An 18,507-nucleotide genomic window follows, 5' to 3' on the forward strand; every position below is an offset into this window, starting at 1 on the left:
ATGAGCCCACATGCTGCAGAGCAACTGGGCCCATGGGCCACAACTAGTGAGCCTGTGCTCCAGAGCCCAGGAGCCACAGCTACTGAAGCCCATGCACCCTACAGCCCAAGCTCCACAACAAAGAGAAGCCACCACAAAGAGAGGCTTTACAATGCAACTAGAGAGTAGCCCACACTTGCCACAACTGAAGAAAAGCCCATGCAGCAACGAAGATCCAGCACAGCCGAAAAATCAAAATAAACAAATAAAAGTATTTTTTTAAAAAAAAGGTAAGGTCATCAGGATGGGCCCTAAGCCAATTTGACTAACATCCTTATAAAAGAGGGAGTTTTGACACAGACATACACGTACAGGGAGAATGTCATGTGAACATGAAGACAGGCACCTATGAGCCCAGGAGAGAGGCCTGGAATGGAGCCTTCCTCAAGAAGAACCAACTCTGCTGACACTCTGATCTTGGACTTCCAGTCCCCACATCTGTGAGACAATAAGCTTCTGCTATTTAAGCAGCTCGGTCTGTGGTACTTTATGACAGCTGACCCAGCAGACTAAGGCACCTCTGCTCTCAGGAGGACCTGAATTAAGACACCAGGTGTGTTTAATTTTAGCTGGTGTCACAATACTGAGAGGCGGAGATAGAGAGGAAGCCAAGGAATACCTTTGGTAAAGCATCATCACCTCTGGGAAGTCCTTCCTGACTCACTTGCAGCCCCTTGACTCCTAACATCCTCACACAATACCGTCACAGCTACCACCATACACTTGCACGTATTTGCTTATATGTCTCCCATTTCCAAGATCCAAGCTTTCTCCTGCTGCAGCTACTCAATAAATGTCTGGGGAAGGGGAGAACCAGTGTGGGCTGGAGACAGCTATGTCCAATATTACTGTTCCCTGACTTTAAAAAAACAACTGCTGTTTATTAGTTAAGTGACTGGATGCCCAGTTAGGGTCTAGATCTCCCAGCTACCTCACAGCCTCATGTGCCTATGTCCTTGCTACTAGGATCTGACCAAAATGGATATGTTCCCAGTAATTCTCCTAAAGAAGAAATGGATGTGGAAGCCACTGTTTTTTTCTTGCCAGCTGCTGGCTGGGGATGCTGACAATACAGTAGTCACCTTGGACCAGAGATGGGAGCCTCACGTGGAGGGTCACTGAATCACCTGCCGCTGGATTTTGCTGTGAGAGAAAATAAACTTGTGGAAGGTACTGTATTTTGAAGTTGCTTTTCCCCAGAAGCTTAGTTTCTATCCTGATAATATAACTCCTTACTCTGATTTCTTTAGAATAAGAGGGTCCTGGGACTTTCCTGGTGGTCTGGAGTTAAGACTTCATGTTCCACTGTGGGGGGAGCAGGTCTGATTCCTGGTCAGGGAACTAAGATCCCATCTGCTGCTCAGCACAGCTCCCAAAATGAAAAGAATAAGATGGTTCTTAGGGTCCCTGACATGAGGTTGTGGGCCCTCAACCCTGCAAGAAGCCCACACAGGGACTCGAGCTTAATGCAGCTCTCCTCTGTGGTAGGAATCTAGTGTCTGTCTTCTGCACGGTTCCCCCGTGCACATGGCTCCCTGTGTCTTCTTGGGGAAAGAAGAGAGGACCTTCACACCTTTTCTATCTAAAGAGAACAATCAGCTGACTAAGAGAGCTGACTAAGACTAGTCCATTTCATAGTTAACCATCAAGAGGATGTCTGCAAGCACTGGTGGCAAATGATAATTCCCAGGGGCCTCCAGTCCCCAAATAGCTCAGCGCCTGCACAGAGACATGGGTCTAAAAACTGTTCTGCTCTGTTTGGAAAGAGGTTCTGGGTCCAGGTAGACCCATCCTCACCCCGAGACAAATGGGGTGAGGTGGTTTTCTCCAAGCAGGAGCCAATTGCCTTCCGAGAGGGTGATCCATAATCAACACGGACTTCCTCTGAAGGGAAATATTTGACATTTAAAAAGAATCAAATTCATGAATCCAGTTCCACTTAGGAGAGACAGGGAAGGAGAGAAGGCTGACTAGATTCTCTAGAATGGACAGCAGGGCTGGTAGTATGAGATAGGCAGGGAAGTCCTGCTCATTAAAAATGGACAGGACCCTCCAGGAGTAAAGATCGTCTTGTCTGGTCTATTTAGAATTTCTAAAAACAGGAGGATTGAGAAGAACTGGTGGGCGCAGGAGAGCATGTAGATGAGGAAGGCAAGCCTGGTGGGAAAGGGCAGGGAAGCACGCCTCCCTCTGTTTTAGAGTCTGCTTTCCCGAGAGGAGGGAGAAGGGGGATCTGTTACGGGTGGCCCCCTGAGCAGTGCTAGCCAGGTACTGGCATCCCGGATTTAAGCCCAGCAAAGGTGGAGACTTTAAAAAACAGAAAAGGCATATTTGGAGCCGCCTCCCCCAGAACATGACACAGCTGAGAAGAGCCAGGGTCTCACCAGTAGCTGGCAGGGCCTTGCATGAAGCTCCAAGCCTTTTGGAGCACTGTAAAGTGTCACTGCAGTTGCCCCAACACAACAGCCAAGAGTCTGCCCTTTCATCTTTGGAGAGATATAATCAGCAACCTGACAGAATTCTGGCAGAAGCAATTAGCTCATGAATTAGTTATCAAATGTCTCTTGCAGCCAAGGTCTTGGGAATGCTGATCTGCATACTGCCCCCAGGAACTTTGGGACAAAAGGCAAGGGCATGGGCTTTAATTTGCATTAGGGATTCAGGCCAGTCTGTCCAGCCTTCCCCGTGCCCTCCCAACATACACACAACACTCCTTCCCCCACTATCATGCTGGACCCAGACATGGTCTGCCTCCCTCATCTCCACCATATCCCCCTCTACCATATCACCCACCTCCACTCTCTCCTCTACTCACCCCGCCCCAGACACACTGGTCTCCTTGCTGCAATTGGAACATGATGGACTTGGCTGATCCCATTTCAGGATGTTGACATTCACTGATGCCCTGGAAAGATGCTGAATGCTCTTTCCTTATATGTCAGCATGGCTGGCTCCCTTACTTTCTTCAGATCTGGGCTCAAATGTCATCTTACGATTAGGAGGCCTTTCCTCACCTCATTGGTCCCTGTACCCCAGGAATGCTCTCATTTCACTCTATAACTCATCACCACTGACATGATATATATACTTGCTTGTTTGCCTACTGTCTGACCCCCAGCATCAGGGCAAGTACTTCCTCTATTTTGCTATTTCCCTGGTTGAATGCAAGAAAAATCTGTAACCTGAAATCCAAAGAAAACCAATGATCTAAATTTCCTGCAAGCTGACACTGCTTCTATGATGGACAAAATAAAGACAATTCTATCTTTAGGTTGTTTATTCAGCAAATATCTCTTGTCCTTCACATTCGTTTAAGTTGCCAAATTCTATAGTTTCTCCTCCTGAAATTAACTCTTTCCTTCCTTCTTTCCTTCCACCAACTACTGTTTACTGGATACTTACTAGGTAGCAGGTGTAATCTCTTTTATTATTTTCATCTTATTATTCCCATGTGGAGGCTGCCCCACTGCCTGAAGCATCACTAGCTCCCATCTGGCCAAATGCTAAACTTCCTACCTACTGTCACTGCCTCCTTTTTCTTCCTTTCTTTCAGTTTATCCTATTGGACACTAGAGGAATTCACTTCCCTTCCCTGTTCAAAATTCTGCAGGGCCTCCTTATTGCCTATTGAATTAAATAGGGATTACTGATCGCCACTCTGAAGACCCATCATAAAATCTCAGTCTACCCATGAACCCAATCTACTACTATTTTCAGAATATATGCTTTAGCAAAACTGGCCCACTCATAATTTTTGGAATGAGTCCACATGCTGTTCCTATCTCTGGAAATAACACAATTTCTGTCAGCCCAAATTCTATCTTTCAAGGGCACTCTTAAACACCACCTCTGAGCACCTTCCCATCTGATATCGCCTCTTTTGCTTTCGAACTCCTACGATGGCAGGCTTATACAGTTCTTAAAATACCTGCCATCTTCTTCACTTACATATGGTTATATGCAAAGGCTCCTTATCTCACCCAACAGAAGACTCTAACGGTTGGGGTAATGTCTCATTCATTTCTTTTTCTTCCTCTGTAGCAGCTGAACCAGGATCTTATTCAATATGCATGCTCACTTTCTATGTGTTGAATTCTAGTGTTGGAGATAAGACTGCTTACATCAAATTGTAATTATCAAATCAACTTCCAGCAAGTAAGTATGGAGTACACTGTGTTCTAAGTATAATGCAAGGCAGTATACAATGGTCAGAAATAGTGATGCCAAAAATACATAATACAGGCAGGTTCGAGGTGAACGTGTACACATGATATGGCTCCCCCAGCACTTACTAAATCTCAGCTCTGGTCTGATGAAGTCAGAGATGATGGGCTTACCTGGTGACGCTGTGTGTTCCAGGTGGCCCAGCTGGGGCTCTCTGGTGATTCTGTAGACCAGTTCTGTGGGTCCAGTCTCCTGGTCAGTGGCAGAGAGTTGCAGAGTGGTGATCTTCTTCACCGAATTTTCGTCCAAGAATAGCCCTTTATTGGTGATGATGACTGGTGGGGATTTGTCTTCTGAAAATATCAGAAAGAGTAACATGAAATGTGATCCTTTGGCTACCTGATTTGAAGACCTGACTCATTGGAAAAGACCCTGAATGCTGGGAAAGATTGAAGGCCAAAGGAGAAGGGTGTGGCAGAGGATGAGATGGTTAGATAGCACCATCGACTCAATGGACAGAAATTTGAGCAAATTCCAGGAAGTAGTGGAGGACAGAGGAGCCTGGCGTGCTGCAGCGCATGGGGTCGCAAAGAGTCGGACACACCTTAGAGACTGACAACAACAGCAACCTTTTATGCTTCTTCTTTTTTCAATTCTGGGCCTGGTGTCCAGGAGTAAAATCAAAATAATCAACATAATCCCCAGGTCTGACCCTCAGAAAGTGCATCAAAGAGTCACAGCATTGCACAACAGAGGTGAGAGGATTTCAGATTTCCATACAAGCCAGTAAAGAAAAGGCTGAAGCCTCAAGGTATGCACCACACGACCTCAGAACTGCTGGAGAACTTTCAAACACCCAATTGCCCCCTTACCTGAAACCCTGATGGAAAATGACTGGCCAATCAATTTGTTGCCTTCTCCATCAACCACATCAAATTTAAAAGCAAAGTTTCCGCCAGATTCTCCTTTCCCATGACTGTATTCTATAAGGCCTGTAACAAGGACAAGAAGATCACGGTTTGCTATTTAGTGTTTTCTGGCCTTATTTCTGAAATGTCAGGTGAGAATTCGATAGGTAGTCACACCAATGAATCAATTACCCTCCTCTCACTTTGACATTGCCTTTGACACTTTACTCTAACGTTTTCATTTCCTCCCTTTCATCTAGTGACAGCCTCATCATCAGTGACTTCATGATAAAATCACCCCAAGCATTGCTTACAGCTGAGGCTCAGCATCGGTGGAAGGCTCTAAGGAAGCCTCATGAGTCATGAGGTCAGCAAAACTGCCCACATGGAAAATGGGCACTGACCAGACACACATCACCAGTGTAGCCCTGTTATCGATCCATGTCACAGGGCAGGAGGACAGAGAGCCACAGACCATGTGCTCCCCTAAAGTGTCACTCCCGCTCCCCAGTCTTAAATCATTTTAGGAAAGGTGTGGGATATAATGAATCAACAAAGAAACAGATAAAATGAATAAACTCTATCCAGATGTCAACTGGACCCAAAGGGAAAAACCCAATATATTATATTTTTGTTAACCCATAGCATCACTTATAAGGATCTAGCAATGTAAATATAACCAAACATCTGGGAAGAAGTGCCTGCTCTCATATTCTAAAAAGGGACACTGAGGCAAGGAATAACCAAGGAATTATTCCACTCCCTTCACTAAAGTACAGACAGGTCCAATGATATTTGGGTTGCTATCAATTCTAGGCATGAGTGCACAGACAGGACCTATATTCTGGTCCTAGGGGAGCATGTTTCTACCTTTAAACGGAAATTGTACATCATCACCTGACATTGGATTACTTCTCGTTCAACATGTAACTTCTTTTCCTTTCTTACCCCTGAAAGCACTGTACGTAACTACGTAGCATTTAACATTTATGCTTTCACATTACATCAGCATTTCCTGGAGGAGGGATGAGCTATGTAATCTCCCTGAGGCAGCTCCGATTTATGCCCTTCCATTTTGCTTAGTTCATTAACTTGTGCTCTTTGGGGAGCTGGAAAGAGATATAAATTGTTCACCTAAGGCAGGCATAATTTTCACCTTAATCCATCCCAATTCACTTTTTTTTCTCTCTCTCTCTCTCATACACTTTTTAGCATCACAGCAAGTCAAAATGATTTTTTCCTCTATAATAGCCCCCAATTTCATCAAGGCTATGTCAAAGCATGAGAACATTTTAGCCAAGAATGAAAGTTTTTTTTCAAACCAAAAAATGGAGGAGACAAGTAATAATAAATGAAGCTATAACTCAGCTCTTAATTCAAAACAAGAGTGTGCAGTTTGCTGTCATTGGCTACCAGGCACCAATTCCCATTTGACTACAGGGGGTGGAGTTTCTGCAAGTCTGGGTAGGAGAAGTGCCTGACCTTGACTGATGTCAGCCTGGGTGAAACTTCGGATGGGGCCTCTAATGGAGATCTGCTCTAGGCTGTCACGCTTTACCATCTGCAGGCGCCCTACTCCAGGATCTTCCTTTAAGATGTACATCACCTGATGGTCATCTGAGTCAGGATCTGTCACTTTCAAGTGCCGTTCTGTGATGGTTGCTATGGATCCTGGAAGAGAATGGGAGAGACTAGGTCTTTCCCCATTATTGCTTTTGGAGAGCAGGTCAAGTGATTTTAGGCGACTGGAGACTAAATTATCACACACTCCCCAGTCTAAGGAAGTATCAGCTATGGGACTTCCTTGGTGGTCCAGTGGCTAAGATTCCATGCTCCCCAATGCAGGGGCCCAGGGTTCGATCCCTGGTCAGAGAATTAGATTCCACATACTGCAAACCTCACATGTAGCAATGAAGACCTAGCTCAGCCAAATAAATAAATAAATAAAATAATTTCCTTCCTTTAGAAAATAAAACAAAAATATCAACTGCTTGCCCTTCTGGTTCCAGCTGAATACATTTTAATTTCCCTAAGTGAATAGTCCCAACTTCCCAATTTTCTAATCACCCCTTGAGTTTGGCTCAGCTGGTAAAGAATCCGCCTGCAATGCGGGAGACTTGGGTTCGATCCCTGGGTTGGGAAGATCCCCTGGAGAAGGGAATGACTGCTCACTCCAGCATTCTGGCCTGGAGAATTCCATGGACTGTATAGTCCATGAGGTCGCAAAGAGTCGGACACGGCTGGGCGACTTTCACCTTGAGTTTAGATCTGAGCCCCTTTTTCTTCTGATCCAATTTCACTCTCTGCGCATGCTTGCTCTCTCCCTTGACCTTTCAGTTAGTATCTAAATCTATGTTCTGAACTTCTAGCTCTGTGATGTAAATGGCTCTCAGAACGACAATGAGACTAGCTTGGACCTAATTTATTTACTGTCTTAAGGATCACCAAATCATTAAAAAACAAACAAACAAACTAAAAAACCAGCTTTACATAAAATCACAAACATACCTGGTTACCGTCTCACACCGAATAGTCAGAATCACTGTTCCTCAAGATAGAGGCTATGATGAGAGACATAGAGCAGGGAGACCTGAATGCTGGGTCCTGGAAGACTGCCCAGGTGCTGGGGACAGAGACAAGGCACAGGGCACGTGTGTGTGCTCAGTCATGTCCGACTCTTTGCGACCCCATCGAACCTGCATCTTTGGAGTCTCTAGCATTGACAGGTGGATTCTTTACGACTGAGCCACCTGGGGCTGTCCCTCCTGGCAAGCACCTCTTCTCAGGGCCTTCCTCTTTGTTCTCTTCTTTAGCTCATTTCTCATATTAAAACAGTAAATTCTGATAAAGTAGGTCCTAGTTACTCATGTGTAATGTAACCTGGTCTGTGGAGCAGCAATCTGCCATGGGCCCTGAGCGTCTCTGTATGTTTTTGCTGGGTAATGCCAAGAATGCAAAGTTTGACCACTCGTTCTCTGGGCCAGTCTCAGTGAGCATCCCTGAGGGATGAGGTGACACATTCCTCTGGGACAAAGATCAGGCTTGCTTATCGCTACTATAACAGGGAGAATTCCCAAGCTCAAGGTTCCTCTTCAGTAATTCATCACCTGCACACAAATGTATTCATCTGGGCCCTCTGCATCACCCCTGTGGGACTTGGAGGGCATTGTCACAGAGTACTTTATTTCTGACCAAAGAATCTCAGCTTCCCCCGTGGCTCAGCAGTAAAGAATCCGCTTGCAATCGAGGAGATGCAGGTTCAATCCCTGGGTCAGGCAGATTCCCCTGGAGTGGAAATGGCAACCCACTTCAGTATCCTTGCCTGGGAAATCCCATGGACAGAGGAGCCTGGCAGGTTACAGCCCACTGGGTCACAGAGTCAGACATGATTTAGGGACTAAATAAAAACAACAAGGAATCTCATGCTGGTGTTTGACCAGCATCCATGAAAGAGTAATAGGCCAACTCATTAGCTTGTAAATAGGGCAAAGCTAAGACCCAGACCTAATACTTGGGACCTTTGGGAATTTCCACATTTTCAAATACCGTTCTACTAAATATTTTTCACTACAAAATACATGTGAAACTAAGAACAGACAAGCAAACAAAAGTCCAGTGTGCTATAGATGCTCTGTGGACCAAAGGTCCACTCTCTACAAGTAACTTCCAACTGCAAAGTGACTCCAAGACCCACAGCTGTCACAGGTCCTTCAGTGCAATTGCCCCTCCACGACTTCAAAGAAAAAAAAAAAAGCATGTTGAAAATCCTGCTAGATTTTGTTGTTTGTTTCTGTAGGGTTGGTTGGACAGTGGCAATGTTCTAAGAGATCGGGACCTACAAGTAGTTGGATAAATGAATATTTTGAGGACCCTGGAAATACTATAAGCTCTTCTCAGTCTTTCCTCATATTCATAGACACAGGCATCTGGTCCAAAGAAATTTCACACTTGTCATTCACAATGCTTAGTGTGCCCAAAACAGCAGGTCTCCCTAAACTCTGCACACCAAGTTCAAGATCCTCCACACTGCTGACATGGAAGGAAGCATTACACAGGAACAAAGAAGAAACCATGGCCACTCTCTTCCGTGCCTGTGCTACCTGCTGAGAGCTGGAGGCCTCGGTTTACAGCCAGGTGGGGGGTGTCACTTGTAGGCACTTCTATGTATATCTCCATTGTCCCTGTGTCCATGTGGAGGCCATCAGTGAGGGAGAACTGGAACTCATCCACTGCCACACCTGGACCACCAGGCATGTACCCAACCAGCCCAGCCAGGATATCTTGGTAGGTGAAGGAGGAGCCCTGGGCCAAAACCCTCCCTTTCTCCAGAGGTTCAGAAGCAGTTTGCCTCTGGAGCAGGTGACCTGAGGAAGGAAGTGAAAAAAAAATAAAGAAAGAAACAATGGTAGAGCAAATATGGCACTAAAACATGATCTGATTTTGTCAACTTTGAGCTTGGGTAGAATGCCAAGCCCCTCGGGGGTGTTGATTGCACATGCATAAGTGACCACCAACAACTCAGAATTTTATACAAAAGCCCAGTGTGATGCTCTATGACCTCATCTCGAAACAAAGAAGATAAAGTCCCATTTTTCCTGATTAAAAATCTCTTAAGGGGACACAGATGGATACGGAAATACTGTGGCTTAGGAATCAAATCTCTCTCCACGAATTCAAACTCACTTCACTATCTAAGCCTTATTTTCCCCTTCTGTAAGGTGAAAATAGCACTCTCCACTTGCTGCCTTCCTCCTGAGGCGTCTGGGATGAGACAGAGGAGTTTATATTAAATTCCTTTTATGTTCAGAAAGACACTAAGCATCCTTGGGCTGAGGCATAGTTTTCTATTTTCAAGGGTCATGTGTATGCAATGAAACACAGTGTTTCATTTAAAAAAGTGAAAGTGGATGGAGGCAAGCTAAAATGTAATGACCAACAGCTTCTCTGGTGAACTCTCCATCGACAGGAATAGTTTCATATGTAAGAGGTCAATAGCCATTAGGACGCCAAGCCACCACTTAGGAGATGAGAATTGCAGAGCTTTAGCTAATACTAGGTAGATGGCACTTAGAAAGGAAGTAGGTAAAAGATTACCATGGTGGTGTTTCAAACCTCTAGTTTAATCAGGAAAAGTGCTTTCTTTGCAAAACAAATGAGCTCATAAAGATTATCTACCACACCTCTAACCTGAAATGAACACCTTTTGTAATTAATTATAAGGTGGCTATTCTGTTCTTTGTATGAAATAGCCCAGGATGATCAAGCAATGATGCTCCCTCCAAGAAGAGGATGTGCAGATTCTGAAAACTTGTTCTGCCTGAGGCTACATAAGAAAGCAAGAAAACAGCTGAAATTGAATTTCAGAGACACCAATTACCCAGGAGTCAGGCTTTTAGAGCAACCAGTCTATGGTGACCCCAAAGAATATAAACTAGCTGTGAATTTGATTATACCCTGATGCAAAGAATGGACTATACACCAGGAAGGTAGAGGAATGATCAGCTGAAATCTACGTGTTTATTTTACTAACCCATCGAGCACCTCAATTAAGAAGCTTCCCATAGCAGTTGTGTCCTACCGTGGCCAGGCTTTTTTGTCAATACAAAAATCAGCTCATTATCTGGAGTGTCCAGATCTTGCAGGCTCAAAGAAGAATTGCTTATCACCACTCCTGAGCTCAGCTGCACGCCAAGGGGCCTCAAGGTCATTCTGGGAGGCTCGTCGTTCTTCCTCTGATTAAAGCATAAAATATTAGGTCTCATACAGATACTGGTTTAAGAAGAAAAAAAGAGCACACACTATTCAAAGACAGTAACACTATCACATCAACTTTCACTACTGAAATAGCACTTAAGGTGTCATCATCTCTTATTATTATTATTGTTGTTGTTACTGTATTTTTATTGAAATATAGTTGATTAACAATATTGTGTTAGCTTCAGGTGTATACCAAAGCAGTTCAGTTATGTATTTTTTCAGATTATTTTCCATTATAGGTCATTACAAGATATTGAACATAGTTTTCTGTGCTATATAGTAAATCCTTACTGTTTATTTTATGTATATAGTTTGCATCTAATATGTCACTGTCTTTAATTCTCACTCAAAATGGTTACGTTGAAAGCTGAGCAGATCACATAAACCAGATAGCCCCTTGATGGACATGCTACAGAAATCTCAGGCATTCTCCATAGGTATGATGATGGCATTTTCCAGATGCCAGAAATATGGACATGTGGTTAGACAAGTACAAGTGTACTGGGGGGGATAACAGGGCACATTTTTTGAAATCATACGTGTCTTAGAACCTGTGATAGAGGACACAGATTTGAAAGTACAGGTGTTTAAACTGTCTGCCTGATCAGCCCCACCAGAAGTCAGCTCCTCTCCACCCATGTCCCCCAAGGGTGCTGAGAGTGCCATGTTTTGTTTTCTCAAGGCAGAGGGTATTCCATTCTGAGTTTTATCTTTTATCTCTCTCTCTCCTCGGGGTGACAGAGCAAGCCTATGTAGCTGCTCAAAAGAGAATAAATACAGCATCAGGGAACACATTTCTTTAATGTTATAGTGTGACGAATAAGTGCGCTAAAATGTTAGAAAAAGCGAGTATGCCATAGCACTACATACAATAATTGCAGGGAAAAATAAGCATGTTACTTTTCACCTCATATGAGGCTAGCAAGTTTTCTCTTTTTCTCTGTGAGAACAAACTGTCTTCACACAGACCAGACAGATTTTATCCTAAAATGGAAATTCAGATTTCCAAGTCATACCATCTCCAAATGTCAGCCTTAATTCTACAAGTTCCCTAAAGGTCAGGGTCATGTTTTTTTAAATTGACCTCTAAAATTGAAGGTCCAACCCAATTTTCTTTGTTTTTGAGTTCTTTTGAAGCTATCTAAAGATGGGATATTGTGGTCAAAGGCCCAACTTTTCCACCTTCCCCAATCTTTACCTCGATGGTGATGTTGATGCTGTGGACTTCTGATCGACTGTTTCCATCACTTACATAAAAACTGAAAATATCGTGGGTTGGCTCAATGCTTTCATGAACACTCTGAAAGTAGTAAATGTAGTTTTCCAGGACATCTTGAACAGGGAACGATGCCTCTAGGTCACTGGTAGTTCCAGGGCCAAACCTATCACCTGTATCAACAGCAAGAGGGAACTTTTATCTTGATCCATAAATTCCTGCTTTCTGAGCTGAACCAGAAAGCATGACAGCACTATCAACAAAAGATGAAACATGTTTGAGAATAAAGGTGGGAGAATGGAATTTGAAGATTTGGGTGGGACCCCAGTTTCCCCACTATTTCTCATCAGTAAATGGGAATCAAATGAATTGCATGTATGAAAGTACTCAGAATGCTAATATTTAATAGAGAACAGAATCAGTGGTTGTTTTGTTAGAAATATTTGATAAAATAAGTCATGGGGCAAATATTGACATAGGAGTAAAAGTTTTACACTTTAGTCAATTTCAAAACCATTTTGCAAGAGGAAGCTTTTTTCTCTACACAAGAAAAGGTGAACTGTATATCTTTAAATCTATGAAATATCTCCTTAAGCATGTTTTCATTTGACAATTGAGTTCATCAAGAAACCTCTAGTAACTTCATGGGCTAGTGCTCAGCCCCTGGGATGGTACACTAGGGCCACTGTGATGTTCAGGGACCATCCGGAGCTCAGGTGTAGTTCAGGTACTGAGACTCAAATATCATTCAGAGTTTCATGGAAAGTGCTGGTTATCTCTTCTTTTCATTCTAACCCCAAAGGCCAAGGGAAAGAATAAGCACTGTCTAAATGTTGGATGACTTGTCTCTTTTTTGGTCTAAATCTCTCTAAATGATTGATTTTAAATGGTTACATTTTCTTCTAAAGAGAGGAGAAAAAAAGAAACCCCTGTATTCTCAAACACTCCCTAGATACACATCAACAAAGAAAAGTGTAGATAGAAGATCTGAAAGCAATAATACTTTCTCTTTCCCTCTTCCATGGTCTTTGCAAAGATGAGGTCATATATTAAAAGGCCACTGACTTCCTAGTGGAAGACAGACAGGGTCATTTTTTGTTGACCTCCCAATTGAAAAAGTAGGAATGAAAACGTTTTATTTACAACTTGTTTGTGACAAGAATTCAAGACAAATATTCTCTTTTTCAATGATGTGAATTTTCTTAAATTTTACCCCTCAGATTTGATTCCTCTTGATACCAGAAGCATAGAGGAGTCTAAGTGATTAGTGACCTGATAACCCGTAGGGCATACAGTTCAGTTTCCAAAAGGAATTGCTATAATTCCTTAAAACTTTAACTTCCTCTTTCTACTTATCACTATAAATATAAGAAATATTGCATCTTTATTTGGGTCAAAAATTCACTAAGTGAAGCCTAAAAATGTATTCAAATAGAATGACATTCTATCATTAGAAAACAAGCTATTCAACAAGTGAATCTGTCACTGAAGCTTTAAGCATCAATCCTTTTGATTCTTAAAACTGCACCTTCTATTTTTTCATGTAAACCATTCTTATTAATGAGCTTCCTTGCTTTCTTAAATAGAATATACTATGTGCAAATTAAATAGTTCTTGATGTGTGGAGGCTATATCATGAACATCTATTATTGCACTGTGCTGGAACACAGCGGTGTCCAACAGGTAATTAAGGTGGGCCCTAGTTGTGCACCATCCTCCGTATTAGCTCAGTTGGTAAAGAATCCGCCTGCAATGCAGGAGACCCCAGTTCGATTCCTGGGTTGGGAAGACCCTCTGGAAAAAGGATAGGCTACCCACTCCAGTATTCTTGGGCTTCCTTTGTGGCTCAGCTGGTAAAGAATCTGCCTGCAATGCAGGACATCTGAGTTTGATCCCTGGGTTGGGAAGATCCCCTGGAGAAGGGAAAGGCTACCCACTCCAGTATTCTGGCCTGGAGAATTCCATGGACTATACAGACCATGGGGTTGCAAAGTGTCAGACACGACTGCATGACTTTCACTAGTTGTGCTGGTACTAAAGGAATGTAGATTCCATGCTGTTAGATTTTATACCGAACAATATGACTATTCTGTTCTTGTGCTAGTGTGAACTTAAAGATTTTTCTTCTTCTAATGTTCTTAAAAAGATGTTCTTTTGGTCAGCTGGACTCTGAATGTAGGTAGCTAGTTTCATAAGTATAAAATAAGACTCCATTCTGAAAGCCCATGAAGCAAAGGGTAGGACCTTACGTGATGTGTGTTAGGACAATGCTTTGCCCCCCTGAACATCTTTTCCTTACTTCCAGGTTCATACTAATGTAGAGCATTGGGTCTCCAAGTGTGGTCCCTGGACCAGCAGTAATGGAACCACCTGTAAGCCAGTGAGAAATGCTAATGCATGTATCTCACCAACCTCCTCCAACAGGAACTCGGGGGTTGCTGCCCAGGAAACTGTGTTTGCTCAGGCCCTCCAGGTGAGTCTTATGAGCATTAAAGTTTGAGAACCACTTTAAGAGAGGCTAGACTGCCAGAAATTTGACTTCTGGACCAGTGAAATAGTCCTCTGCATGCACATAAAACAGAAAGCCGTATTAGAAACACCCGGAGAGACGAGAAGGCTGGGGGCAGCCGTCCTTTTCTGATTCCCCACTTTTGCTTATGCTCTTCCTTCACTAACCCTTCCTCAGACATTCCCGCCTTCCCAGGAAGAAGTAATTGCTTTGTCCTACGTCCTTTCTCCGTGCTTTGCTCCTTTCCCTGTCCTGGAGTTTCATCATTGTAACTTATCAGTCTTCGTATCTGTCTCCCACGGGAGGCTGGGGCTGTATCTTATTCCTCTTTTATAATCCACTGCCTCTCAAATACAGGAGAGGGTGGCCTTTCCCCTCGCTAGGGGATCTTCCCAATCCAGGGATCGAACCCAAGTCTCCCGCATTGCAGGTGGATTCTTTACCAGCTGAGACACAAGAGAAGCCCAAATCTAACTCAGCAATAAACAAATCTAAGGGCACACACTGCAAAGCAAGACGGGGAAAAGACTCAAGGTTTTCTCTAGGAAAACATGACCCCTGCTAAATAAGTTTCTGGTAACTAGGCTCAAATTCCAGGCATCACGCCGGCCACAGACACCTTCAGTCAATAGCCTCTCTGTGGGAGCTGCGAGCTGCACACCAATTAGAGCCCAGCACTAGCACTCAGGAGCCTCCCAGCATAGGCGACGGTACGGTCACCTGCCAGGAGCTGTCTCAACTGCCAGTCACTGTGGACTCAGGGGGCCTGTGGACAGTCCCCGCCCCTCCCCTTCCCTCCTCTGTGATAACCACCAAGAGCAGTGCGTCCAGGGCAGATGGTGGGGGAGAGGGTCACAGACAGACAAGCACCCATTTCAACTGACGTCATATATTTAGAAAAAGCTGAGATGTCAGCTCTGGTTCAGCTAAACAGTAGCTGCCTCACAATAAAACAACAGACAATCTTATTTCCTTGACATTCAATTTCGAGTGCAATCCCCAAGCCCCTCTGTCCTAATAGCTGGCACTTTTCCCCTGCTCTAGTTTTCCCCATGGCACTGATTGACCTCCTAACATCTTCCACAATTTTCTTATTTCTTAGGTTTCTTATCTATCTCCTCCCACCAGGATCTAAGACACCACAAAGGTAGGGGTTTCTGTCTGGTTTGCTGATCTATATGTGTGCATGCTCAGCCATTTCAGTTGTGTCTGACTCTTTGCAACTGCATGGACTACAGCCCACCAGGCTCCTCTGTCCATGGGGTTTCCCAGGCAAGAATACTGAAGTGGGTTGCCATGCCTTCCTCCAGGGGATCTTCCCAAGCCAGGGATTGAACCCACGTCTCCTGTGTCTCCTGCATTGCAGGCGGATTCTTTACCAATAAGCCACCAGGGAAGCCCCTTATTGATCTATCCCCAGTGCTTAAAAAATTGCTTCACATACAGGAAATGCTCAGTCAATATTTGTTGAGTCAACAAGACCTTCCTTCCATTTCTTGGAAACGGTTCCATCCCTCTTTGGTTCTCCCTGTGCAGGTTAATTGCAGGCAGTGAGCCCCCTCCACCCTGCCTCTTCTCTCCAGGTCTGGAACAATTCTCCAGCCAGGCTGGTACCTGTCCCCGTGTTCTCGATGCAGCCGTACTGGGGCAGGGCGCTTAGCTTAATGATAGCATCCTCCTGGAAACTGTCCTCAGCAGCAGCAGCAAAGAAATGGTGAAAAGAGAGTGGGGTCCTCCCTCCCTCGTCAACCTAAGAAAGAAAAGATTGGAGAGAGTCCTTGGGTGGTTGCGCGGACTGCAGTAAAAAAGAACTGAATCGAAAATTGCTGCCTGGGGTGACCTTCCACTTGTTTGAGGAGGCAGATCCTCTACAGACAAGATGAGGAATGTGCGAGCTGCTGGGGTCCGGCCATCCTTCAGTGCCTCTCAGAGCCATGCTCAGACGCGGTGACGTCCGTGTTTGCCTTCAGAGCTGTGCTTCTCCCATGATGGATCTGGTTATAAAGCTGCTGCTGCTGCTGCTAAGTCACTTCAGTCGTGTCCGACTCTGTGTGACCCCATAGACGGTAGCCCACCAGGCTGCCCCGTCCCTGGGATTCTCCAGGCAAGAATACTGGAGTGGGTTGCCATTTCCTTCTCCAATGCATGAAAGTGAAAAGTGAAAGTGAAGTCGCTCAGTCGTGTCCGACTCTTAGCGACCCCACGGACTGCAGCCTACCAGGCTCCTCTGTCCATGGGATTTTCCAGGCAAGAGTACTGGAGTGGGGTGCCATTGCCTTCTCCGGTTATAAAGCAGCTCCGGCCCATTCTAATCACCCACCTCGGAACAGCTGCATGGTAGGAGGACTGCCTTCCTTCGTATCAACGTTCAAAAGTCCGCAGCTTCAGAATGATCCATCCAGTCCTCCCTCGGATACTGTGAGCGCATCCTGTCCTATAGGAGTTCCCACCAGAAATAAAGTCCCCTTTATCCCGTGAGAGTGTATGCTTAAAGTTGCAAGGGAAGACAGGGCTTACCGTACCTGAAAGCTAGTGCTTATCATTACTGTCAAGGAGAATAATAAATCGGTTTAAGTAAAAGCAGTAGCCCCAGCTACCTTTTTTCTGTTGGGCCCTGTTTTGTATGCTAACGTTGCAACTTGAGCCTAGCGTTTTTTGTAGCCTGCTGGATATGCAACTTGACTTCTGAATGACTGTTGGCTAAATACAGGACGATTTGCAAATTATAAAGTGGAAGGTCACCCTGACTCTGAGAATGGGGAAGGTACAAACAGCTTCCCCAGTGTGGACATGAAAAAGATGAGTGGAATATCAGAACCGTTCAGAAACAACTCAGTTCCACAAATTTTCAGTTGCTCAACAAAATCAGAAATCCTGAGTTTTGGGCATTATGGTATGTACATAGAGGGAACAAGAAAGTGAATTAACTTTTATGGAATCTCTACTATGGGCCAGTTCTGTACTGGGGCTTTTTAATGTTATTTTATTCATCATCAGAATAATTCTGTATGTAATAGGAATAGTAGTAACGCTTTAAAATTGAGGCAACTGAGGCTAAGAAAGATTATATAATTGGTCCAAGATCAGTCAGCTAGTAACAGAACTGGCACTTGAACTCAGGTATGGGTAACTTCATAATAGGGGTACATTACATGGCCCCTCATCCTCCACACACCAAGGAACTGTCAATATTGTTTACAGAGATAAGTATCAACTCAATTTAAGATATGACCCAGGACACTATCCATATTCCTATGTTTTAGTTGCTGCAAACATTAGACTATAAACACCTCAAAAACACATCTCTACACCCCTACTACTATACACATCTAGCATAGTATACAAAATACTGTACACAGATCTGTGTCTGGCACAGAAATATTGGTTGACTAATTAAATCATGTGGATATAATGATTTGATCTTATGCATTTAATTATTTTCATCCTTTTTGAAAAACTCATGATTGAAAGCCATAATAGCTTGATTCTATGGCCTAGATATTTGAGGGGAAGGACCTGACAGCCAGTTTAGGTAGAAATCCTTCATTCACTCTGGCGCAGACTCCAGCTGTCTATAACACCCACAGTTCACTGATCTGAACTGCTTACCGTGATAAGGTCAGCAAAAGCAATGACTGGGGGTGGATCCTTGACGGGCGTGATGGTGATGGTAAACTTCTGATTGTCCAGACGGTTGTGGTCCATATCAGAGACAGAGAAGTGGAAGCTGTCAGTAACCGGATGACCACTGGTCTCAAAAGCAGCCAAATACCTATAGAAGTTAAGAGAAGAATGGAATGAATGAGCCTCACTGTCAGGTCAAGTAAGATGTCTGAATCTCTGTTTAAAAATGGGGCCAGAGGCAGCATAATCTTTCAAGGGAACTACTGGTTAGTTGCTTACATATTTTAATA

The 18,507-nt window shown here is 44.0% G+C and overlaps 1 protein-coding gene across 1 annotated transcript in view; it reads right to left on the minus strand.

Annotated features, from left to right (window-relative positions):
• FRAS1 (Fraser extracellular matrix complex subunit 1) overlaps positions 1-18,507 on the minus strand; it is a 502,478-nt gene that overhangs the window by 81,905 nt on the left and 402,066 nt on the right. The window contains exons 40-47 of the mRNA XM_081584176.1: positions 18,203-18,365; positions 16,208-16,343; positions 12,067-12,257; positions 10,690-10,843; positions 9,212-9,475; positions 6,594-6,782; positions 5,076-5,195; positions 4,377-4,556 (exon numbers count right to left, since the gene is read on the minus strand). Coding sequence (XP_081440302.1) covers positions 4,377-4,556; positions 5,076-5,195; positions 6,594-6,782; positions 9,212-9,475; positions 10,690-10,843; positions 12,067-12,257; positions 16,208-16,343; positions 18,203-18,365 — 1,397 coding nt within the window. The remainder of the gene's footprint in view (positions 1-4,376; positions 4,557-5,075; positions 5,196-6,593; positions 6,783-9,211; positions 9,476-10,689; positions 10,844-12,066; positions 12,258-16,207; positions 16,344-18,202; positions 18,366-18,507) is intronic.

The sequence above is a fragment of the Giraffa tippelskirchi genome, chromosome 1, assembly GCF_054371585.1.
Source record: "Giraffa tippelskirchi isolate mGirTip1 chromosome 1, T2T-mGirTip1v1.2.pri, whole genome shotgun sequence".
Classification (NCBI taxonomy): domain Eukaryota; kingdom Metazoa; phylum Chordata; class Mammalia; order Artiodactyla; family Giraffidae; genus Giraffa; species Giraffa tippelskirchi.